At 40.7% G+C, this 27,145-nt stretch overlaps 1 protein-coding gene across 1 annotated transcript in view; it reads left to right on the top strand.

Moving 5' to 3' along the window:
- Window positions 1–1,351: 1,351 nt before the first annotated feature.
- Window positions 1,352–27,145, top strand: part of slc6a2 (solute carrier family 6 member 2) — a 36,601-nt gene continuing 10,807 nt past the window's right edge. Inside the window, exons 1-10 of the mRNA XM_058089462.2 lie at window positions 1,352–1,470; window positions 1,702–2,131; window positions 6,397–6,528; window positions 10,058–10,295; window positions 19,586–19,724; window positions 20,595–20,729; window positions 22,803–22,906; window positions 25,046–25,170; window positions 25,560–25,672; window positions 25,888–26,016. Coding sequence (XP_057945445.2) covers window positions 1,834–2,131; window positions 6,397–6,528; window positions 10,058–10,295; window positions 19,586–19,724; window positions 20,595–20,729; window positions 22,803–22,906; window positions 25,046–25,170; window positions 25,560–25,672; window positions 25,888–26,016 — 1,413 coding nt within the window. The 5' untranslated portion in view covers window positions 1,352–1,470; window positions 1,702–1,833. The remainder of the gene's footprint in view (window positions 1,471–1,701; window positions 2,132–6,396; window positions 6,529–10,057; window positions 10,296–19,585; window positions 19,725–20,594; window positions 20,730–22,802; window positions 22,907–25,045; window positions 25,171–25,559; window positions 25,673–25,887; window positions 26,017–27,145) is intronic.

Here is a 27,145-nt window from a genome sequence, read left to right as displayed (position 1 = left end):
CTTTAAGGCTGGGAAATATAATAAGTGGCACAACCAAAAATATGTGATTTTTCTTAAAGTTGAAGTCTAAAGTTGACAAATAACAGCAGTAAACAGGATGTTGCAGGGCCCTGGCCAAATGATATGGGATCAAACCCGCTGGCTTTATTTTACTACTGCAACAAGGAGGCTGAATGGCCGAATAAGGCTCCGGAAACACGGGTTGCTGACCCCCTGCCGTAGATGAATTCTCCTGAGGTTCATTTTGTAACTTCTAAGAGTGCTATGTCATCTCTTATTAGCTTCTCATGTGAAGGTCAACAACCAGAAAGACCAAAATCTTAAAATCCTAACAAGACAAGACGAGCAAACAATGTTATGGTCTCAGTTCCCATTGGAGCTCAGTTGTGCTGCACCAGTCCTTGAACCAGTCCACCCAACACACACACACACAATAGAAAACGAACACAACAACAGTAATATGATCGTTTCTTGTTACCTGTTTCTTTACTCGGCCAACGCTGCAGTTAATCAATCTCCACAAACACAACAACCAAGCCTATTAGGCTTTTATAAAACAAACCCCCGAAGAGCAAAGAGGACATTCATTGACTTTAATGGGATGAACTGATCAAGCATATCTAATAGAAATCATTCCCTCTGGCAAAAGCTGATGTGCAATTGAATTTCGCATGGAACACAATGCTTTTTACGGCTTCTTCGAAAAACTGTAATTTGATCAGTTTAGTGCAGAGAAGAAACAGATAAAGTCTGAATCGTAAGATTTTTTTTTTTTCGAGTTCGCTTGAATGCAAAATTGGGAGTCATTTTTTTTTGGTATAATTTAAGCTTTTTAAAGTCACTCAGTGTTTTTATTACTTTTGTCACTTTTTTTGTCACGTGACATCCGTGGTACTCCCAATTGGGTCGTGGTCAAAACGCGTTGGAAGACATGCAAGCGTAGATAGAAGTTTTAGAATCATCACAATTTTCGAGTCGTTGCTACGTCAACCAATCTTGCTTTAATTTTACACACGCGTGCTTGTCGGCGCACTGAAAGTGTGTGTCAAAATTTGTAGTGATTCGACGAAACACTCTTATGTCCCAGTGAACGTTCTGTAGAGCAAATTGAGCTGTGTGAGAAATTTCAAGTCAAACTTTGCTACCATTTGGCGTATTTGACTGAAAAATAATAGCACAGTAGTAAAAGAGTTAGCTACACAAATAAATACTTTACTGTAGAAAAAGTCCTTAATTTAGGATTAGGAACGTAAAACTGACTTTCAGGGGAGACAAAGTGGCCAATTAGGATACAGCATGAAAAAAAAGAGGAGAGGAAACCCGTTTTTTTTTTTTTTTTTTTTTTAATGAGCGTCTTCTGGTTGGATGAAGGCGAGTCTTAAAAGTTTCTTCAGGATAGACCAGATCCCTTCAGACGCATCTGGACCACAGCAGCAGCAGGACCGAGTCATGGAGACTTAAATCCACTAAGTACGTGCATCGCCGTGGTGCCATCTTATTAGTTTGTTGTTATCTTTGTACGGAATTACATAGCTTGTTAGGACTTCTCTGTGGATTGCATGTATATTTTAAATATTACTAAAAAAAAGCGTGTATGATACGAGCTAAAAATGTTTAAAAGCTGTAATTACTGCCGTGCGTAATTTTGCGCAGCTTTTACGCACGGGCACATAACCCTCTCCCCACCTGCTCTCTTCCCAGTATCCAGCCCATGTACGCGACGGTGTCACCGGCACTGTTTCCCGTGGAGAGCACCCGCCGCCGGCACAAATACACGCACGTACAGCCCCACTCCCACCACGGTGAGAGCGCACAGCGGGTGGGGGAACCAAAATGAACATCCAGGTTGTGCCCGAACACAAGCTCTCGTCGGTGGCCCCGCTCAAGCAATGCAACGTGGAGAAAAAAGAGGTCGAGCTCTTGCTGGTGAAGGACCAGAACGGCGTCCAGTACACCAGCTCGTCTATCGTGCCGGCGCCCGGTCGACATGCGGGGCCGCCCGGATCCTTGTCCGAGGAGGAGCGGGAGATGTGGGGGAAGAAAATTGACTTTCTGCTGTCTGTCATTGGCTTTGCGGTTGACTTGGCTAACGTCTGGAGATTCCCTTACCTGTGCTACAAAAATGGAGGGGGTAAGTAAGATACACATAACAGGTGTTAACAGATATGATTTTTGTTGCATTTAAACATTCATATGTGTCATCTATACTACACATATACACACACTGGAAGTAAAGTTTTGCATAAATGTGATTTTTTAAAATATATTCCCTTTATGTATTAACATGCAGTGTCCACAGTGTGGAGAAAGTCACTTTTCATGCACAGAAAAAGGATGCAGTGTAAAATATTAACTATTACCTCATGGAAACTTTGGGATTGACTTTTATAAGCTGCCACACTTACAAATATCCCATAAAGTGTCAATCATTCAGTGGTAAAATAACAAAAAGAGTTATTCGTATGCATATTTTTGTGTCCGGTATTTCCACTCTTAAGTGATTTTAGATTTGAATATGATTTACTGCATTTAATTAATTTTACTTTTTAAAATGTTTTTTCAAATGAAAGCTCTATGATGACCAGTAAAAATGCTGTCTTATTTTTTATTTTTATTTTTTTTTTACATTTTATAAATTCTAATAATTATAAACCTGGGAACTACACTTTTTAAAAAATATTTTGCCCATTGTTAACAATTCACAAATACATATTTCTATCCCTTTTCTGTGCATTATAACATTAGAAAATTAGTTAATATGAGCTATCTAACAATGCAAGTCATTGTGATACATTTATATCGACTATAAAAAAAATATCCTGGTTTGATATACATGCTGTGGTGTTTTTTTTTTTTTTTTTAGTGAGGGCTTTAGCATCAAAATAGGTATTCAAGTGGAATAAATATGTTTCACATAAAGATTTTGAATGATTGGGGGAAAAAAGTGCAGTTCCTCTTTAAGGCTGGGAAATATAATAAGTGGCACAACCAAAAATATGTGATTTTTCTTAAAGTTGAAGTCTGAAGTTGACAAATAACAGCAGTAAACAGGATGTTGCAGGGCCCTGGCCAAATTAGGGCCCCGATGATATGGGATCAAACCTGCGATTGACCCGCTGTCAATCATTGTGACAACAAGGTGGTGTCAGATAACATGTTTCTTTTTGTCTCTCTTGGCTGGGTATGACTTGGTGCTCTATGCCTCCTTTGCGCATTTCCAGACAATGCGCCCCCTTGAGCCAATCAATTGTGGGCCCCCACACATAGTGCATGTTGTGTATGGAGGGATGGGTGTGCCTGGGTACAGGTTCCATGTGTGTTAAATTATGATCATCCATCCATCTTTCTTCAACTTATCCGAAGTCGGGTTGCGGGAGGCAGCAGCTTAAGCCGGGAAGCCCAGACTTCCGTCCCCCGGCTACTTGATCCAGCTTATCCTGGCAAATCGAGGCATACCCAGGCCAGTTGAAAGACGGTCTGACATGTCCTGGGTCTTCTTTAACCGGTCGGACGTCCCCAGGGAGGTGTTGGGGATGCATCCTGACCAGATGCCCAAGCCACCCCATCTGGCTCCTCTCAATGTGGAGGAACAGCAGTTCTATTCCGAGTTTCAAACCTTATCTCTCAGGGATAGTCCAGCCCTCCACTACCCAAAGCTCATGCCCATCGATGAGGGTCGGTACACGGATCGATGGATACATTGAAACCTTTGCTTTTCTGTTCCTTCTTCACCAAAATGTTCCAATGCAGAGTCCGCACAATGGCAGACGCCACACCAATTTGCTTGTTCCAGATAAAAAAGCATTAAATCAATTTTACAAATGTTAAAAAATAAACTTTAAAAGCTCAAATTGTCATTGACCCCGCACTATCAGTCTTATTAAGCTGCCTTTATGTCTTTATATATCTTTACATTAACAGTGACATGTGCCTCCTTGTGTTTTTCTTGGCTTCTGGGCACGAAAAGGAGTTATTTTTTTTCTCTCTCTGTGCTTACTTTGCTTTCTTAGCAGGAGAGTGTGACGGGTTTACAGCGCCTCTGTTTTCTTACAAAAACCTCCCTTTCTAGTAAAAACAATTGGCTATAAAATGAATGTTGAAGTGGCATTCCAAATGTAGTTTCTTAAAAAGGAGAGGAAAAACAACTTGGCTCAATTAGTTTTTTGTGGAGAAAATGTAGGATAGATAGATGAGTTTGATGGACTGACAGAGATGGATAGATAAGACACAAGGATGGACTGATGGACAAAAAGACACAAAGATTGATGGATGGATGAATGGACACAAATGAATAGCTAGATGATTGTATAGATGTGTATACATATATGAACTTGCAGATGTGTATTCTCCTATCTTTCCGTATTGCTTCCTGTCAGCTAAGTAGCTTTGGACCCGGTTCAATTTAGTTATTAGGATGTCATGATTGATTGGTCCGAATTAGACATTTTGATCTGACAAATCTTAAGTAACTTTGATCAAATATGGAATTACTGCATATTTTGCTTGGATATTTAACACAGATGGACAAACTGACGAGATTATTGAACGGACGGACGTACATAGAAGAATGGATGGATAGACATGTAGAATGACAGACATGACAAAAAACGGTAGCTCACAAATAGAAGGATGGATGGACAGACGAATGAATGGCAATGGATGGATAGAAAGATGGACAGACTGACATATGTAGATGGATGGATTGACACACAGATCGATGGAAGGATGGACCGACAGACGAATGGATGGAAATAGATCCATAGATGATAGACGATGTTCCATATCGATTACTTCCAACTCCCAATACCGATCTGGATGTTGCTGTCACCGTGTTATTACTACTACTACTGTACATCGGAAGCTAAAACGCTAGTCAAAGAGACTCGTTTTGGTGAAGAATTGCAAGTCACTCCTTCGGAAGGGTAAGGATTAGTAGATTATGAATGGATAGACAAACATCAAAGGAGGGATGGACGAATGAATGGACACAAAGATTGATGGATGGATGAACGGACACAAACGAATAGCTGCATGATTGTATAGATGGATGGACAAACTGACGAGATTATTGAACGGACAGACGTATGTAGAAGAATGGATGGATAGACTTCTAGAATGACAAACATGGATGTCAGACCAACAAAAAAACAGTATCTTACAGATGGAAGGATGCATGGACAGACGAATGAATGGCAATGATTGGATAGAAAGATGTACAGACTGACATAAAGATAGATGGACATAGATGGATGGATTGAAACACAGATCGATGGAAGGATGGACCGACAGACTAACGGAAACAGATCGATAGACGATGGGCTGAAATGGAATATGATATAAATATGAGGCGGTTTTGAAACAAAACGCACAATAAAAGTTGGAGATGTTCCATATGGATTACTTCCAACTCCCAATACCGATCTGGATGTTGCTGTCACCGTTTTATTATTACTACTGTACATCGGAATCTAAATCGCTACTCAAAGAGACTCGTTTTGGTGAAGAATTGCAAGTCACACCTTCGAAAGGAAGGATTAGTAGATTATGAACGGATAGACAAACATCAAAGGAGGGATGGACGAATAAATGGACGGACATAAATAGATGGATTGACAGACCGATAGACGAAAACATGGTTTGACAAGCGAACAGATACCGATTCATTGATTATGTAAACATTATACGACGGATCGAAGAAGGGATGCATGTTTCTGGACGGACGGATGTATGGACAGATAGATGGATGGATGTACAGATTAATGGATGGACATAGATGGAAGTATGAACGAATAGACCGTCGAGATGGACTGACGGATGCATGGACACTAATAGAACATCAGACAGATACATAGAAGGATGGACTAATGGAAGATTAGATTAATATATTGATTCATGGATGAACCGATACAGATATCGACAAATATGGACGAAGTGGTGGACAAACAGATCCTGTCTGTAGAAGTGGACTATCAACAAGACTGTCAGATCAACCATTAAATTCCCATCATTCATATGGGAACTTGTTTATCATATTTACCCGTGGCAAAGCCTATTCATTACTGTACATAAAGTGCCATGAAATATGAAAGACAATCCAATTCCCAACGCTTATTTCCTTGTGGTGCCGCATGAAAATAGCCGCCAGGTCTTTCCTGTCTGGTTCCATGGTTCCTAGAATGTCAAGATGGACCTTCAACATCCACACATACCAAAACCCCTTGGGCTCATTTTAACATCAACCTGTAGCTTTTAATTGTCACAAATGTTCTTGTTCCGTTATTGTCTTAATTCTATTGTGCTTGTGTGGTTTCCCTCATTATGTCACACCTCCACAGGGTGTTTTATGCTGACAATGATTGTCTTTTATTTTAATGCAATTATTTCTCTTTTTTCCAGGAGCCTTTTTGATCCCTTACATTCTTTTCTTGGTCATCGCGGGAATGCCATTGTTCTACATGGAGCTGGCTCTGGGCCAGTACAACAGAGAGGGGGCGGCCACCCTGTGGAAGATCTGCCCCGTTTTTAAAGGTGAACTCACACAAAAAGACTTTAACTAGTAATTATTCGGTTTTATATTTGAACTTTTTGTTTGTTCGTTCAAATTGTATGTACAAACCTCATGGAATCGACTCTAAAAGATAACTAAAATATCAGGGTTCCTTGTTCATGGATGATGAATCTGACAATGAGGCCGTACCATTTTTGTACTGCGGGGTAGGGGAAGATTTCCATTGTTATTCAAACAGTAAGAGAAAATAGAAAAAGTGAAAACATTGCAGCGTGCCTTTTTGATAGCTTGCCAACTGCTTCCTGCTTTATGGAGAATATCAGGACCATACATGCATACACGACATCCATTTTTTTTGCGCTAAATGCTTTTTTTTTGTGACAAAACTTTCAAGAACACATACATTCCTTTAACAGAACTGTCAAAATAACAGAGCCCCATAATTGTGTTTATTTTCCCATTTGCACACAAGCCAGGCTACTTTTTGGCTTGTGGAAGATAACAAGGCCGTACCATGTTGGGGTCTGTGGTAGGGGGGGTACTTTCGTAATACGACAGTATTGCACTATTTCGTACAGTGGCATCGGACAATGACTTAAGCAGCAATGCTACACAAAACTGATTCAAAATCGGAAATATGCCATAATGTCCATGATATGTATTATATTTGTAATAATAATTAGTACAACAATTATCGTTTTATTAGGACAGTTGTTTTTCTTGTCAATGTGGCCCTTATCCGCCGTCATAAGAATCACTTGGGGGCCAGTTAAAATCAAGCTGCGTACCACTAGTGGCCCCCGTGCCGCATTTTGGTCACCAACGACATTACCACTGCAGTGTGTGTGTTTCATCTGATTGCGAATTGGAACGTTTGGACGTTTAGCCACCTAAGAAACTGCAAGTTGGGGAAAAGAAACATTGTTGATAATGTCAATCAATAAATTAATTAATAGGTGGAGAATATAATCAATCAGACAAGAAAATCCCTCAAGGTTGATTATTTAGAAGAGAAGAAAAAAACTATGTAGTAAATATTATCAATTTGAAGTCATACTGTAAATTCAGTCATTGAGAAAAAAACACAAGTTGACGTTGACGTTCACATTCTTGTGTGGTCCGTCTTTGCCTTTTTTACAATCTCTTGCAAAACACATGCCGTGTTTGCCTACAGAGTTCATTGTGTAAATCATACATATTTTCATAACTTTGTGTCTAAATGTCACATTGAGAGCTATGAGTCATGTGTTTATGCTAGAGCCAAGACTCCCATTCACTTTGCAGTTTTGTTTGTCTTTTCCAGCCGTGTGTTTTTAGCTTAGCGCCAGGCCACGGAAAGGTCCGACTCCTGCTTATTTTCAGTTCCTGTTATTGTAGTAACCGTAACAACCGTTTCCCTTCATGTCAACCGACAAGACGTCACGGCGAACGTGAGAGGGGGCGGGCTTTAATACCATCAAGCATGCGCGTAATACAAGATGGGGGGGGGATGCTCAAGAAGCCATAGACGAGGGGTCTCAAAGTCAATTTACCTGGGGGCCACTGGAGCTAGGGTCTGGGCGAGGCTGGGCCGCATCAGGTTTTCCAAAAAAAACCCAAAAAACGCATTTATTAAAAACAGAAAAATGAATAAACTTGGCTTTGGTTCCGATTTTCTACAAGAAAAGCTCTGATAAAACATTCCACTGTTCTCAAATATCTTAATTTTTATTTTTCTGCACAAAATAAGATGAAAAAAAAATCAAGAATAAAGAAAATCAATCAATCAGTAATAAATAAATATAATAATAATAATAAAACACCAAATAATAAAAAATTAAGAAACCACATATAGTTGGTGGGTAGACAAATTATTTTTTTCAGATTAAAATAAACAAAGCATTTTAGAGCCCTGTAGACATGACAAAACACGACTATAGTCACATTTATACTCTTTTTATTTACAACATATTGCGCAACTGCAGGGTCTTGAGACACATGCTAACTCGCAAACTAGAGAGCTAGCGACCTAAACGGTAGCCTTCAAGTTATTTCCTTTAAACTTAAATAGCCAAAAACTTACCACTTCCACACGGATAAGGAGGATAACTATTAACAGTTATTTAACCTTTAACATGAACATTAATCAAACGTAATAATTTTTTCTGGGTACATGATACCATACAGCATCCATATCAAACTAACATTAAACTTTCCTATCAAGGCGGGGGCCTCAAACTAGTGTCCTGCGGGCCACATTTGGCCCGCGGGCCGCGTGTTTGAGACCCCTGCCATAGACTTTAGTTACTACCCAAATTAGATTTTGTCCATTTTTACACATGGTGTATATGTGTCATAATTCCCAATGTTTAAGACGCTATTTTTTTCTTTGAGCTCTACGACTTAAAGTGGTGCAGCTAATATATTGCAAAAATTGTATCTTGTGACATCTACTTTATTAATCGTTTAAATACCGTGCCAGTCAATATAACAGCATTTATTGGTGATTGCCGTGGCGCTGAAATGACATCAGCCTCCCTCTGGGCTCCTCTGGCACCCTCTGATGGACAGAGGCAGCATTGCGGTGTCATCCATTCATTTTGTATCCCGGTTGTCCTCCAATGAAATGCTTTGCTCAGATATTATTATTTTGGCTGAAAATGTTTGACGAAGCAATGACATGATGCTTTTCAGTATAATATGACAAATTAAACACACGTCTAAATTTTAAGTACTATGAAAATTTTTCTTAAAGTTTCTGATATGATGCTCGTAATGTTCATTCGGCGACGAATATGAGACATGATATTGTAAAAAAAAGTCCCAAAATTACAATATATTGTTATGCATGATGTTACATTAGGAACATTCACTGCAATATAAAATTTGTATTATTTTTAATTTATAATAATTCAGTCTTTTCTAACTAACTAACATTATAATTGTATCCTCGTAAAACGGCAACTATTTTGCATTATTACTTCATTTTCTTATATCGATGTTATTGTTCTTTTAAAATTATGACATTCTTTCTGTAAAACTGTGAGAATATTATGATATTTTCACAGCATTATAGCTTTCTTTGTAATATGACAACTTTATTCTCGTTAAATTAAAAAGCTGACATAATTCTCAGCAAATTTTGACTTTTTGTCAGTTTTTTTTTATAACGTTGCAATTTTATTCAGGTTGAATAAAACTTTATTCAAGTATAGCAGTCTGGGCACAGTGAGGGGGAACTACCGCTGGAGTGACAGAGCCGAATATCAAATGTCCGACGGAACTAAATGTACCGCGGTACACCACGTGGTGCATTTTCCTTTTCTTGCGGGTGAGGCATATTATCGCACTTTGAACGTTCTACGGCATAAACGGATTGGTCCGATCTCATGGCGATTTTATTCTATTTTCAAAATACAGCAGACCCGATTTCTAATATTATCTTTATTGACATGAAATTACAACATTAACATTTCATTTTTCTCATATCATTTAAACGCCAACTATTGGTCAATAACAACATTTACGCTAATTTTGTGTCAAATGCTAACTTTTAGCCTTGTTCCTCAGGTGTGGGCTACACGGTGATCGTCATCGCTTTGTACGTGGGCTTCTACTACAACGTCATCATCGCCTGGTCGCTCTACTACCTGTTCTCCTCCATGACCGGAGAACTTCCGTGGCTCAAGTGCGACAACAGCTGGAACAGCCCCAACTGCACCGACCCCAAGGTCATCAACGGATCGGTCCTGGGCAACGGAACCTCGTACGCTAAGTACAAGATCACGCCGGCGGCAGAGTATTATGAGTAAGTCAGAATATTATTTATTACCACATAGGTTGAACCCCCGTTGTAAATATTCACTCTGCTAAAAATGTACATGGAAAGTTCACTTAGTCTTTGAAGTGCATAAAAAAAAAGTCAAGTCTTTTTTTAGTTCAAAGTGTGTGGGGTCCTGCTCTGATGGCTCCACTGCAGCCTGGAGGAAGTATGTTGGACAATACATTCACTCTGCAAGTCTCTAGTCCTTCAAGGACGACTACAACTTGATCTTTCATGGTTTCTTAGTACAAGAAGTGTTGGTGTAATTACAAAAAAAAAAAAGTTATTTGTAAAAAGTAATTAGCTACGCTACTTGGTACGTTCCTTTTGGATTTCCAGGAAATGCACCTCAGGGAGCGGGGACCAGCTGTTAGCTACACATGTTGGTGTTGTCGGTGTTTGGGAGATTGGGCGGAGTGTTGGCAGCCGCGGAGAGTCGTTTGTCCTCGGGGCGTAATTTACACTTGACACTCAGATTCTTGTCCTTTCGCGACACATGTTCAGAATAGCCGGGGACATTTCCACTGCTGGCTGCACGGCGGTTGAGTGGTTAGCGCGCAGACCTCACAGCTAGGAGACCTGAGTTCATGCGTGGGTTTTCTCCGGGTACTCCGGTTTCCTCCCACATTCCAAAAACATGCTAGGTTAATTAGCGACTCAAGTAGGTGAAGAAGCGTGTACAGGCAGGATGGAACGGAATGGAGAAAAATGTCAGGCATGACGTGTGATAGAATATGCTGAGGTTCTTATTGGGAGTGACCAGGATGGATAGGATCAGGAACGTTTCCTCCCACATTCCAAAAACATGCTAGGTTAATTGGCGACTCCACATTGTCTGTGGCTGGCAACCAGTCCAAGGTGTACCCCGCCTCTCGACGGAAGACAGCTGGGATAGGCTCCAGCACCCCCGCGACCCTCGTGAGTTACAGTTACAGTTAAACCACATCTAATTGGCAACTCCAAATTGTCCATAGGTATGAATGTGAGTGTGAATGGTTGTTTGTCTATATGTGCCCTGTGATTGGCTGGCGACCAGTCCAGGGTGTACGCCGCTTCTCGCCTGAAGACAGCTGGGATAGGCTCCAGCACCCCCGTGACCCTCATGAGGATAAGCGACAAAAACTGAATGAGAATTTGCATTTAGAGAAATTCCATGAACGGCAGCAGAAATTGACGTTTACATCAGAGTTTCAAGGTAGATCATTATAAGCAGCTGGTGGCAAATCTCCAGACCTTGGCTGCAATATGTCACTCAAGATTTCTTGCCGTTGAACTGTGGGGAAAAGCACCGCTGCTTTAGTATTCATTCAATCCTCAATCGGATTGGGGAAAGGAATATTCCACCTCTGGGAATCTGATTATATATTCATTCGGATTGGCACTTTTCTTTCGGAATGAGGTGTCTGCAAATGTTAGATTCTTTCAGTTTGAGCAAATAAACCGAATGCAATTGGAATATTTGGGTCCATGTATACATGGCTAATGCTATGGCAATATATGATATATGGTGAATGTTCCTATGGTAGCAGTTGTATCGGAACTGAAGAACCAGCACCTGTTTCCCCCCCAAACACAAAACAGTTCCAATCAGCTTTTTCCAAACTTTATTTTTCACTTCGCTACTTTCTAATTGGAACCAATAGTGAAGCAGAAGCCTTCCAAACCAAACCATATGAGCTCAGAAAAGCCTTTGCCAAGTTACGCCTAAAATCTCAACCACCGTGATGTCGCATTTTAGCAGTAAAAAAAACATCTCATGTGTGATTCATGTCTGCAGACTTTTGGCTAAATGAATAACATTTCTTCTCTGATGGCTTTGTTGACGGGAGGCTGCAGAGCATGCACAACAAGCTGGTGAGATTTTAACTTAATAAATCATCCAATTGGGGGCAGGAGGGGGGGGGTTGGTTGAATGTGGTATCAAATGGAGAACAGCTGAAACAGAGCGAGTGCCAAAACCAACCAATAGAATACTAGGGATGTCATGGTACATGGTTTTCTAATCAGGTTACATTGGAATATACATTTCCCATACAGGTACCAAGTACTCAAGTGCCAGAGCTTTAAAACAATCTTTAAAAAAAACCAAAAAAAAAAACCCTTAAACTGTATTATGGAAAGCAGGAAGTGAACAAATGTAACAGTTACTGATTGTAAAAGTACCAGATGGAGGGGTAGGATTTAATAAGCTTTGCTTCTTCCTACTCCTTTTGGACATGTGGAACTGTGAACTGATTATGTGATGCATTCAATTGTAATGAAATAAAACCATTACCATTACCATTACCATTACCATAAAGGGATAAAGTGGATATTGTTCAGTCGAGATCCTATAAGCAGTTTTAGGTTTTGTATTTTGTTCCTTTACCATACCCAAAATGAACTGAATTGTGACCTGAAAAAGAACCGAACCGTGATTACGGTATACTGTTACACCCTTGAATTTCCGACCCGCATTTGGGTCCCGAGCCACCAGGTGAGAATCAGAGATAATATATGCCTTTATTAGTCCCACAAGGGGAAATTTCAGCAGGTTTATAGCAACGGAAGTTCAAAAGCAGACAAAAGTTAAGGTAATATTAAGGTAATACAAATCAAATACGTTACATACACTAATCCTTGCATGATTAATTGGGATTTTTGGAGCAGTTTGTTAGAGTCCGACATCTGCAGGAAGGAAAGACTTGCCATAAACTCTCCTTCACACACTTTGGATTTATCAACCTGTCACTAATGAAGCTGTGATGATGATCTTGCCCACTTCTTCCACTACGTCCAGAAGCCATACCAAAGTCATAGCTTATACTTCCAGTTTATAGTTCCGATTTAACACCCAGGTACTTATTAGATGCCACCATCTCAATGTCCGTTCCATGTTGTTCACTTCCATGTTTGTGTCTATGTGTGTCTTATATAAGGTATAAAACCCACAGTTGACCTGAAGTCCTTTCAAGTAAACATTAGCTCAGACAGAAGCATAAGATCATTTATAAGTAACCTTGAAAAACTGTTACTGTTACTTAAATCCAACATTTGAGAAGCTTCCTTCATCTTGGCTTGATCAAAGTATAAACAACACAATACAGTAGAATACATCACTTGTGTTTTTATTTTAGTTTTTTCTCAATTTTTATTTTGTTTTCAAACACTTTTTTTGTGGCTGTGTAAAAAAAAACAAGGCGGCACACAGTGGAGTGAATGGCGTCATTGAGCGTTAGAACCACGCGATGATTAAAGCACATGCGTTTACACGAATAATGAGGCAGCGGGGACTTGGATTGATGTTATAGACCAGGGGTCTCAAACTCAATTTACTTGGAGGGCCACTGGAGCTAGGGTCTGGGTGAGACTGGGAGGTTTCCCCCCCAAAAAAAACACATTTATTAAAAACAGAAAAATGAATAAACTTGGCTTGGTTCCGATTTTCTACAATAAAAGCTCTGATAAAACATTCCACTGTTCTCAAATATCTTACTTTTTATTTTTCTACACAAAATAAGATGAAAAATAAACAAATCAAGAATAAAGAAAATCAATCAATCAGTAATAAATAAATAAATATTATAATGATAATAAAACGGCAAATAATAAAAATTAAGAAACCACATATAGTTGTTTTGTAGACAAATTATTTTTTTCAGATTAAAATGAACAAAGCATTATTAGAGCCCTGTAGACATGACAAAACACGACTATAGTCACATTTATACTCTTTTTATTTACAACATATTGCGCAACTGCAGGGTCTTGAGACACATGCTAACTCGCAAACTAGAGAGCTAGCGACCTAAACGGTAGCCTTCAAGTTATTTCCTTTAACCTTAAATAGCCAAAAAATTACCACTTCCACACGGATAGGGAGGATAACTATTAACAGTTATTTAACCTTTAACATGAACATTATTCAAACGTAATATTTTTTTTTCTGGGTACATGATACCATACAGCATCCATATCAAACTAACATTAAACTTTCATATCAAGGCGGGGGCCTCAAACTAGTGTCCTGCGGGCCACATTTGGCATGTTTGAGACCCCTATTGTAGACAGAGCCCTTACTGGCGGCACGCTGTCAGCCCGACGAGGATCCCGTATCCAGGTCAGAGCACCCGACTGTACATTTACTATTCCATGTCCTATCTACCTCCCAGAGACCGCCCCACCCCCAAGACCCAAATAGAACCAAAATGTTCAAAAAAGGACTCCGTAATCAGTAGTTCGGTATTCTTGTTCATCACCTCAAGAATTCCTTTTTGGAATGCTTGATGTCAGTTTTTCCAGGAGGCCAGTGGGAATGTTGCTTCAGGTGGTCAAGATAACACCATGGAGGGCCTCCACTGTCTTGGACTGATGTCCTTTTTATAAACTTCCCAACCATTCCGGAGTTTTCTCAATTGGATTTAAAACATGGGAACACACAGGATGGTCCGAAAGAGTGACGTTATTCCCCTGGAAGAAGTCCTTTGTCATGCGGCTGTTGTGAACTGTCATCCTGTCCTGTACCACCGAGACGGACATCCTTCAGTTATGAGGGATGCGACATATGTACTTAGCCAGTTGCCGTTTGACGCCCCTGCACAACCTGAACCCCGATTGTTCTATTGAAAGAAAAAGCACCCCAGATTATCCTCAGGTATTTCTTAAGACATTGTAACTGGTGAAATATGAAAGAAAGTAAAAAAATAAAGAGGGAAAAGTAGTTTGGTTTTTAAAATAGCATTTTGTTCACTGTTATCTCCTAATTATTTGCAATTAATCGCGGATCGAAATAAGTTTTTACCTATAATAAATAGAGATGTAAATCTCTTTGAGTACGGGTTAATATATATGATTCAAAAACAATATGAACGATTCAATACGATTCAATGGTTACTTTTGTCGATGTAGACATTAATCTTACATTTTAAAATAAAGAAGCCAATTCAATAAATGTGTACACAAAATATACAGGTAGAAAGCACGTTTGCACGTTTACTGCAATAATGCTCTGTCCTTGAACACACCATCTTACCGGTACTTTGGATAGACCAGTAAGTTTTTCTTTCACCTAAGATTTGATGACCTTTGCGAGTGCACCTTGCTAAAAAACTAACTCCAGGCTTGTACTTGGTGGATGGTGGCTCTGTATTCATTTAGTGATTTTAATTTTATGTTGTTCCTGTCATAGTTTTACACTATACACAATTTCTCGTAGAAATCTTTTGAGGTTCCACTACCCAAATATTCACAAGATTTAAGAGTTGCATAGAAATAAAACCATAACACACCACCGCAACGTTTAAAAATATACACAAGTCCGCAAAGTTGGAAAAATGTAACATAAGGTGCCTTTAAAGTATTGAAATTCAGTAACCGTGTTTGCAGCATTTATCAGCAGTGTCACGTCACATGCTGGCGACTTAATTGAATGTTGCTCGAGGATAGTCTGACCGAGGGAACAGAGGTCCCGTTCAACGGAACTTCTTTCAAACAGTCCTGGCTTCAGCAGGAGGCGTCTTTTGTTGAGTATCACGAGTGTTTGTCTGGATAACTATACAGTAAATGTACTATTTCACTATTCGTGATTTGTGGTAATCCTTTTTCCAAGGTCTGGAGAATATCCTATAAAAAGATTTAACAGCCAGCGCTAAGTTTGTACTACTTCGTGTGGACACTGGCTAGTGTGATGCTGAAAAATCTCGGTATGTAAATACACGGCCAGTATTGGGAATGAAATGTCAAACTTATGTGATTTTGCCTTTATTATTATCCATTATGTTAATTATAGCATTGCTGTTTTAAAAACTGCTGTTTTTTAAGGAGCTACTGCAAAAAAAGTAGTCAAGGATCTTTGATGTGACGGGATCGTTCTGTCACTAGTCAAAGATCTTTTTCTTAAGGATCTACGGCAAACATTGTTAGTCTGTGATCCGTTATATGACAGAAGTGTTCTGTTTTTAAGAACCTACTCGTATGTATGTGAATGAGAGGGACCCAAGTGGAAGAGTGAGGTTCCAGGGGGAAGAGATACAGAAAGTGGAGAATTTTAAGGGTCAACAATTCAGAACAACGGAGACTGTGAAAAATAAGTGAAGAAGCGTGTGCAGGCAGGATGGAACGGAATGGAGAAAAATGTCAGACATGACGTGTGATAGAAGATGCTGAGGTTCTTATTGGGAGTGACCAGGATGGATAGGATCAGGAACGTTTCCTCCCACGTTCCAAAAACATGCTATGTTAATTGGCGACTCCAAATTGTCTGTGGCTGGCAACCAGTCCAAGGTGTACCCCGCCTCTCGACCGAAGACAGCTGGGATAGGCTCCAGCACCCCCGCGACAGTTACAGTTAAACCACATCTAATTGGCAACTCCAAATTGTCCATAGGTATGAATGTGAGTGTGAATGGTTGTTTGCCTATATGTGCCCTGTAATTGGCTGGCCACCAGTCCAGGGGTGTACCCGGCCTCTTGCCCAGTAACAGCTGGGATAGGCTCCAGTACCCCTCGCGACCCTTGGGAGGATAAGCGGTAGAAAATGAATTAATTAATGAAAGGAAAGGTATACAAAACTGTGGTGAGACCAGCCATGTTGTTTGGTCTTGAGACATTGCCATTGAGGAAAAGACAGAAAGCAGAACTGGAGGTAGCAGAAATGAGGATGCTGAGGTTCTTATTGGGAGTGACCAGGATGGATAGGATCAGGAACGTTTCCTCCCACATTCCAAAAATATGCTAGGTTAATTGGCGACTCCAAATTATCTGTGGCTGGCAACCAGTCCAAGGTGTACCCCGCCTCTCGACCGAAGACAGCTGGGATAGGCTCCAGCACCCCTGCAACCCTCGTGAGGATAAGCGGTAGAAAATGAATGAATTAATGAAAGGAAAGGTAAACAAAACTGTGGTGAGACCAGCCATGTTGTTTGGTCTTGAGACATTGCCATTGAGGAAAAGACAGGAAGCAGAACTGGAGGTAGCAGAACTGAGGATGCTGAGGTTCTTATTGGGAGTGACCACGATGGATAGGATCAGGAACGTTTCCTCTCACATTCCAAAAACATGCTAGGTTAATTGGCGACTCCAAATTGTCTGTGGCTGGCAACCAGTCTAAGGTGTACCCCGCCTCTCGACCGAAGACAGCTGGGATAGGCTCCAGCACCCCCGCGACCCTTGTGAGTTACAGTTACAGTTAAACCACATCTAATTGGCAATTGTCAACCAGTCCAAGGTGTACCCCGCCTCTCGACCGAAGACAGCTGGGATAGGCTCCAGCACCCCTGCGACCCTCGTGAGTTACAGTTACAGCCATGTTCTTTGGTCTTGAGACATTGCCATTGAGGAAAAGACAGGAAGCAGAACTGGAGGTAGCAGAACTGAGGATGCTGAGGTTCTTATTGGGAGTGACCACGATGGATAGGATCAGGAACGTTTCCTCCCACATTCCAAAAACATGCTAGGTTAATTGGCGACTCCAAATTGTCTGTGGCTGGCAACCAGTCTAAGGTGTACCCCGCCTCTCGACCGAAGACAGCTGGGATAGGCTCCAGCACCCCCGCGACCCTTGTGAGTTACAGTTACAGTTAAACCACATCTAATTGGCAATTGTCAACCAGTCCAAGGTGTACCCCGCCTCTCGACCGAAGACAGCTGGGATAGGCTCCAGCACCCCTGCGACCCTCGTGAGTTACAGTTACAGCCATGTTCTTTGGTCTTGAGACATTGCCATTGAGGAAAAGACAGGAAGCAGAACTGGAGGTAGCAGAACTGAGGATGCTGAGGTTCTTATTGGGAGTGACCACGATGGATAGGATCAGGAACGTTTCCTCCCACATTCCAAAAACATGCTAGGTTAATTGGCGACTCCAAATTGTCTGTGGCTGGCAACCAGTCTAAGGTGTACCCCGCCTCTCGACCGAAGACAGCTGGGATAGGCTCCAGCATCCTTGCGACCCTCGTGAGTTACAGTTACAGCCATGTTGTTTGGTCTTGAGACATTGCCACTGAAGAAACGACGGGAAGCAGAAGTGGAGGTAGCAGAAATGAGGAATTGGGAGTGACCAGGATGGATAGGATCAGGAACAAGTACATCAGAGGGACATTTACATGTTAGAGGCCTTGGAGATGAAGTCAGAGAGGCCAGACTGAGATGGTTCAGACATGTCCAGAGGAGAGAATATATTGGTTGAAGGATGCCAGGTAGGAGGCGTAGAGGAAGACAAAGAGGAGGTTTATGGATGTAGTGAAGGGTACTTGGTGTGAGAAAGAGAACTCAGTTGTTTTTAAGGACATACTGCAAAAACACTGGTCGAAAGTTCTCTGCGAGAGCAAGAAAAATACTACTTTTGAATAATGACGCTTGAAGTAGCTGTGTTTCAGAGATCGAAGGTCTAAAAGTCCAATAACACTCCAGTCCGGTTGCATTAGAGGAACTGGTTGGGCAAAGAACAACAGAGATCTTGCACAGCTGGAACCAATACTTTTCAGCACATGACGTATTTTACCTTGATCTGACAGTAAACTCTTGAAGAAAAAGATATATATTGCACATTGCCGTCAAATAAAAACCCTGAGATTAAATTCCAGCCAAGACACCCTTGATTAAGTGAAAGTCCCGATATCAGCGGTCTCTGTCCAAGTGAATTTCATCGCCTCCTCTGTGTTGTAATTCCTGCTGGAAACGTTGTAGTAGTCAAAGAAAAGTAGTTTATGGAGAAAACAGATTGAAGTATTAAGCCTGTATGTCTTTTAGACATTTTTGTTGTGTTTAAAGTACCCTCCTGAGGAAGATCCTGTCTGGATTTCTTCCACGTTGTTAAAAAAAAAATTCTACAAGACATCCTGGCTCTTTACTGAGCTCAAAATCATTCATGTACTTCATAATAGTGATGACCCTTCCTCATGTGAAGCTCATCCCGTTGGGGCAGGATGCTAATAGAGAAGAGGATCTTAACATCGTAATTCTTGGCAATTTTTGCATTCCGATTCCAATCATGTAAATAATTATGTTCCAGGGTCAAACGCTCCCCATTGTAACACCCTTATGAACTGCACAGGCAAGGTTCGTCATGTAAGCATAATAAGAAGTTGTGTAGGAGTCGAAGGTTATTGCATCAGCTCCTCACATAAAGACTGAACCGAGTTCACCTTCCCAAGACCGCTAGATCTGCTAAGATCTTGGAATTTTTAATCGGTTGATCGCTTCTTGACTGTGTCTCACTCCTGGCATTGCCGCCACTTTTATCTTGAAAGTGTAATGTTTTTTTAATGTGTGAAATGTACCTTTGTGTGTCTGCATACAGACGGGGTGTCCTGCACCTCCATGAAAGCAGAGGAATCGAGGACCTCGGCCTCCCTCGCTGGGAACTGACGTTGTGCCTGGTGGTGGTGCTCTTCATTCTCTACTTCAGCTTGTGGAAAGGCGTCAAATCCTCGGGGAAGGTAACTTCCTGAAGCTGGTATCAGAGCTGTAACAGAGGCAGGACATTGTCTGTGTATAAGGGGAAGTGTAGTTCCACACCTGTTTTTACTCCTATGGGATCATATTTGAGCTCTAAAGAGAAGTAAAGATGAATGAATGAATTGCAAAATCAGTGCTAGTGGCTAGCACGCAGGGCTCACAGCTAGGAGACCCGAGTTCAATTCCACCCTCGGCCATCTCTGTGTGGAGTTTGCATGTTCTCCCCGTGCATGTGTGGGTTTTCTCCGGGTACTCCGGTTTCCTCCCACATTCCAAAAACATGCTAGGTTAATTAGCGACTCCAAATTGTCCATAGGTATGAATGTGAGTGTGAATGGTTGTTTGTCTATATGTGCCCTGTGATTGGCTGGCAACCAGTCCATGGTCTAGACACCCCCTGCGACCCTCGTGAGGATAAGCGATTGAAATGAATGAAAATACCAAATAAAAATCATGTTTTTCTTATAATGAAAATTATTTCAGAGACTAGGTGACCCTAGTTCGATTCCACCCTCGGCCATTTCTGTGTGGAGTTTGTATGTTCTCCCCGTGCATGTGTGGGTTTTCTCCGGGTACTCCGGTTTCCTCCCACATTCCAAAAACATGCTAGGTTAATTAGCGACTCCAAATTGTCCATAAGTATGAATGTGAGTGTGAATGGTTGTTTGTCTATATGTGCCCTGTGATTGGCTGGCGACCAGTCCGGGGTGTACCCCGCTTCTTGCCCGATAACAGCTGGGATAGGCTCCAGCACCCCCACGACCCTCGAAAATGAATGAATGATGAATGAATGAATGGTTTCTAATCCTGCACTTGAGTTCTTTTTAAACTGAGTCCATTTTTCCCCACAGGTGGTCTACATCACGGCTACCATGCCCTACGTGGTCCTGTTTGTGCTGCTGATCCGAGGGATCACCCTTCCAGGGTCTATGGACGGCATCCGGGCCTACCTCCACATCGACTTCAAGAGGCTAAACAATCTGGAGGTCAGAAACGGACACAACTAGAGCATACAGAACTTATATTATTATGAGGAAAAACTATTGAGGTTTAAGTACTGCTTTTGGGGAGAAGTTTCGAGGTAGAGCAGATCGTCCAGGTTCAATTCTCACTTCCACCCAGTCACTGTTGTTGTGTTGTGCCCCTGGGCAAGATGGTAGGCAGGAATTGGCAGCCAGGTTTCTGTCAGACGACCCCACGGCAGCTACAGATGGCTAGCAGTGTGTGACTGAGGATTGAATGAATAATAAAGCAGCGGTGCCTTTCCCCACAGTTCAACGGCAAGAAATCTCGAGTGACATATTGCAGCCAAGATCTGGAGATTTGCCACCAGCTGCTTATAATGATCTGCCTTGTAGTTTTTCGAAGAGACTCTGATGTAAACGTCATTTCTGCTGCCGTTCGTGAAATTTCTATAAATGCATACATTTCGTCAAATTCCAAGAGAGAGATTTCTGCCAATAAAACAAAACATTAGGCAAACAACCATTCACACTCACATTCATACCGATGGACAATTTAGAGTCACCAATTAACCTAGCATGTTTTTGGAATGTGGGAGGAAACCGGAGTACCCGGAGAAAACCCACGCATGCACGGGGAGAACATGCAAACTCCACACAGAGATGGCCGAGGGTGGAATTGAACTCGGGTCTCCTAGCTGTGAGGTCCCGTCGACCAATTTTGATAAAATAGTACACACTATGCTGTTTAAATATAAATGAATGGAAATTACTCCAAATTTAATTCAAATTGAATCGCTGCTCTGTATTAAATAGAAAGTACTGCGTAACCGCTAATATTGAGCACCACAGATGTCGTACAATTCAGAATTTGAACAAAAAAACGGAGAAAACGTGGGGAGAACATGCAAACTCCACACAGAGATGGCCGAGGGTGGAATTGAACCCTGGTTTCCTAGCTGTGAGGTCTGCGCACTAACCACTCGACCAAAACATGGTTGCTTGTAGACACATTGTACATTCTGATAAACTACCGTTTTTGCCTTATTTTGCATAAATTTCCAATTTTTACCCAAAACCGCATCTTGGAAATTCTAGCCAATCTTCACTTTTGACTTACTTTTTCTTTAAAAAAAAATGTCACTACTTTTGTTCCGGGAGTATTGCTTGTAGACCAGTGTTAAACTTTTTATGGAACCATTTTTGTGGTCTTGAGAGCCGAGTTAATCAAAGTCATTTGTTGGAAATCAAGCCCATCACCACCTACATTAGCAACATTAAATACTTCCAGAAGGTCCGACTCGAACCCAAACAGATGTTAACCAAATCAAATTTTTCGCTAAGAAATCATGTAAATCCAGTTAATACGTTCCAGTAATGCTAAACACATTTTTAAAAATAGTTTTGCATGCAGAAAACAATTCAAAAGGCCTATAATTACATACAAATGAACATGTAAGGTTACCAGGTTTACAGTATTTCACGTTTATTGCACTTGTTTATTGCATGGTTTATTGCACGATTATTGTACAGGATTTTTTTGAGCAGTTTTTGAGTCTTGACAGCTGCCGGAAAGAAAAAACCTGCAATATTATGAAGTCTCTTCACATACTTAACACAGCTCACTTTTCAGTGTACATTTTATTTCATGATTTTTGTTACGTCGGCCATGTTGTCCTGAGCAGCCAGGACAAGGACTAAAATTATGCTTATTTCACTTTTCTGACCTATAAAAGATGGTAGAATGTTGTATTCTTGTGTTAAATGGTACCAAAATTTCAGATTATTAGGTTTGTGTATTGGGAAGTGAGCCCCGAATGAAGTCTGGAATGGCTCTAAAGCGGGTGTGCCCGAAAGCGGGCCATTGATGGAATAAATTAAAACAGACATGTTGGAAATACAACTGGAATAGGTGCAGCTATTGGAAGATCTAGAAAGCTTTCTTTGCGGGTTATCATGCGAAGAGGAGTCCACAATTCAATACAAAGTGAGCTCCGTGTCCTGTTCTATGGTTATCGTTACACTCAAATCTCACTTGTTGTTCAAGTTAATCCAAATATTTTGGTCTTAAAAACTTGTATTATTTTTGTCCAACAGGTGTGGATCGATGCAGCCACCCAGATATTTTACTCACTAGGTGCAGGATTTGGAGTGCTCATCGCGTTTGCTAGCTACAACAAATTTGACAACAACTGCTACAGGTAAACACAATACACAAACACACACACACTTCTAAAAGGGTCTGATTTGGATCATGAAGCTATCGAGATAATCTGCTAGGTTTGACCCCAGAAAGGCCTCCACGCTACCGCTATTAGACACGCAACTGGTTTTCCTCAAAGGGATTTTTATCATCGGAATTGGCTACATTGCAGCTGTTTCGCGGAAATACTGTATAGGATTCCTGTTTCAATGCCAAAAAAAGGTGGACGTAGCTTAGCTTCCTGACACTTGTTTCACAGCAAACGAGTGGACTCGTTGCATGCACAATTAATCAGCAATCTCACCTTATTTTTTAACGTCTCGCTTTGAGACCTGTGAACATCTGGTAAGGATGATTTTGTTTTACAGCAATGTTTTTAAAAATAGTAAACAAGTGGAAAAAATTGTATTGACAGTTTTTCATATGGTTTTTATCTTAAGGAATTTCGGGAGAATTAGGTTGGGTACAGTTCAATCTGGGAGACAAAACAGTTTTTGAAGAATGGCATTTTTTTTTTCCCAAAAGATACACTTGATTAGGTACGCTTGTGAAAACCAATGCAAGAGCATGAATGGGATAATTATGCTTTTAAAAAGAAAACACAAAAAATACTTTGATTCACATTGTTGCATGTATAAAGATGTAACAAAGTGAAACAATGTTGACATAAATGGAAAAAACATGCAAAAGATATGAGGTGGCTAAACCCAAAAATGAAAGGATGCCACAAAAGCTAAGATGTTTTTCTTCCTCATTATGATAAAATTACACATTGTTTAAAAAAAAATTCCAAATAGCCTACATATTGATTTTATTCTTAACTTGACTTTTTTGTGCAGCCTATTTTTTTAACACCCTTTTTTAATTATTTTTTTTAATCAGTTGTTTTTTTGTTTTGTTTCAATAACATTACTTTTTTTTTTTAATGTCTGTTTTCTTTAATGTTTCAACTCTATGCTCCCAAAATTAGATTTTCCTCATTATATTATGTTATTCTAATAAAATTCAGACCTTTTCTTGTTAGATTTTCTACTTTTTTCTCTTAAATATTTTTACTTTATTTTTGTAAAATTACTGCTAATTTTCAATTTTTTTGGTTTCTTCCTAAATAATTTTTCTTAGAATGTGCCACGGGCCACACATTGGACACCCCTGATATTGAGTCTATAAGGCAGGGGTCTCAAACTCAATTTACTTGGGGGGCCATTGGAGATAGCCCCCCCCCCCAAAAAAAAACGCATTTATTAAAAACAGAAAAATGTACAAACTTTTTCAGTGCTTTGGTTCCTCAAGAAAAGCTCTGATAAAACATTCCACTGTTCTCAAATATCTTAATTTTTCTGCACAAAATAAGGTGAAAAATAAATAAAAAATCAAGAATAAAGAAAATCAATCAATCAGTAATAAATAAATATAATAATAATAAAACAGCATATTTGTGGGTAGACAAATTATTTTTTTCAGATTAAAATGAACAAAGCATTATTAGAGCCCTGTAGACATGACAAAACACGACTATAGTCACATTTACACTCTTTTTATTTACAACATATTGCGCAACTGCAGGGTCTTGAGACACATGCTAACTCGCAAACTAGAGAGCTAGCGACCTAAACGGTAGCCTTCAAGTTATTTCCTTTAAACTTAAATAGCCAAAAACTTACCACTTCCACACGGATAGGGAGGATAACTATTCACAGTTATTTAACCTTTAACATGAACATTAATCAAACGTAATAATTTTTTCTGGGTACATGATACCATACAGCATCCATATCAAACTTGCGCGGGCCGCACTAACATTAAACTTTCATGTCAAGGCGGGGGCCTCAAACTAGTAGCCGCATGTTTGAGACCCCTGCTATAAGGGAATGTACCAACTTGAATGGTGAAATGTGTATGGTGGAATTTTGGAAAATGTATAAATCTTCCCATTTATAAAGCTCCTCATCAGAATGTCCTAATCATGAGTTCTTCAGTGGTTCGTATTTTGTGTTTATAGAGTGAAAAAGTTCCAATGTTGACCAAAAATCACTTATCATGCATGTGCCACCATGAAAACAATGTAGTGTACTTTTGTGTAGTACTCCTAAATAACAAAATGGTGCAAAATCAACACTTCCTTTTTTCTCTCCAGGGATGCTCTGCTGACCAGTACGGTCAACTGCGTCACCAGTTTCTTCTCAGGGTTTGCCATCTTCTCCGTGCTCGGCTACATGGCGTACAAACACGGTGTGAGGATAGAAGACGTGGCGACCGAGGGTGAGTAAATATCGATTGTACAACCTGTGCGGTTAAAATCTTCAAAAGCAGTATTGATTTACTTATGTGTGGAAAATACGTCAAAACATCTGGCAACACAAGTGAATACACATCAAAGTGAAGATGTCTGATTATATGTATTGAATGTCAGTTTACATGCTGGAAATCATATGAACCGCAGCTCCCGCAGCACTCGTGCAGCTTCAGACTATGACTCTATCTCCACTATATATGACTGTAAGAAATGATCTTGTGTTGCCAGGTATTTAGATACTAGTGGACATTTATATTGGCTCGTTTTCAGTGGAAAGTACATAAATCCACACTCTTATTACACAAGCTGTACGACGGTTGCTGAAATGTCAGGTGTGTCTCTGTGCATGAAACAGGAGCAGGATTGGTGTTCATCATCTACCCGGAGGCCATTTCTACCCTCCCTGGCTCAACATTTTGGGCGATTGTGTTTTTCATCATGCTGCTGACTCTTGGCATCGACAGCTCCGTGAGTCCAAAAGGAGCAACCTTTAAACGATGTCACATGACTGCAAGCGTTAATGCATGGTTATGTTCGGCCATTAAAAACAGGATCGAAAGACTCTTAAGATAAATGTGGTGTCTTTCTGGGAGGGAGTACACTAAAGAAGAGTATGGGGAATCACATCCGTTTATCACTGGTAGACTTCCATGGGAAGTTAAAAAATTCTTTTAATCCATCAGATGGGCGGCATGGAGGCAGTCCTCACAGGCTTGACGGACGACTATAAGATCCTCAAGAGGAACAGGAAGCTCTTCACCTTCGCTACAGCCTTCGGGACCTTCCTGCTTGCTCTGCTGTGTATTACTAATGTCAGTATCATCGCACATCAGCCTTACAGTAGTTCATAGGCGAGATGAAGATAATTAGACTTTTTCTATCCCAGCTTTACTATTATTTACTATTAATTATTATTATTTTAATCGGTCACATCCACTTGTTGCTAGGCGGAGTTCACGGGGCTCAATCATAACTGCCCCGTCGACCATTCATTAATTTTCTACCACTTTTCCTCACAAGGGTCGCAATGGGGTGCTGGAGCCTATCCCAGCTGTCTTCAGGCGAGAGGCGGGGTACACCCTTGACCGGTCGCCAGCCAATCACAGGGCACATATAGACAAACAACCATTCACACATTCATACCTATGGACAATTTGGAGTCGCTAATTAACCTAGCATGTTTTTGGAATGTGGGAGGAAACCGGAGTACCCAGAGAAAACCCACGCATGTACCGGGAGAACATGGAAACTCCACACTGAGATGGCCAAAGGTGGAATTGAACTCGGGTCTCCTAGCTGTGAGGCCTGCGCGCTAACCACTCGTCCGCTGTGCAGCCCTTTTCAATCATACACGAGCAAAAGAGAATTCAACCATTGTACAATAAAACTAAAATAAAGTAAAATTTTAGCCTATGCCAGCTGTCTTCGGGCGAGAGGCGGGGTACACCCTGGACTGGTGGCCAGCCAATCACAGGGCACATATAGACAAACAACCATTCACACTCACATTCATACCTATGGACAATTTGGAGTCACCAACTCGGGTCTCCAAAGTTGAATCAAATTAAAAATAATAATACATTAAATAGACTGCATGGTGGTGGGGGGTTAGCGCACAGGCCTCACAGCTAGGAGACCCGAGTTCGATTCCACCATCGGCAATCTCGATGTGGAGTTTACATGTTCTCCCCGTGCATGCGTGGGTTTTCTCCGGGTACTCCGGTTTCCTCCCACATTCCAAAAACATGCTAGGTTAATTAGCGACTCCAAATTGTCTGTGGCTGGCAACCAGTCCAAGGTGTACCCCGCCTCTCGACCGAAGACAGCTGGGATAGGCTCCAGCACCTCTGTGACCCTTGTGAGGATAAACAGTATAAAATGAATGAAAGAATAAAACTGGCTAAATTAGGACTTGCAACAAATCCTACACTAAACCTCCAA

This window comes from Doryrhamphus excisus, linkage group LG13 (genome assembly GCF_037039965.1).
Source record: "Doryrhamphus excisus strain RoL-2023G ecotype Guam linkage group LG13, RoL_Dexc_Guam_v1.1, whole genome shotgun sequence".
In the NCBI taxonomy this organism is placed as follows: domain Eukaryota; kingdom Metazoa; phylum Chordata; class Actinopteri; order Syngnathiformes; family Syngnathidae; genus Doryrhamphus; species Doryrhamphus excisus.
Note: the sequence above shows the minus strand (reverse complement) of the source record. Positions and strands in the feature narration are given on the sequence as shown.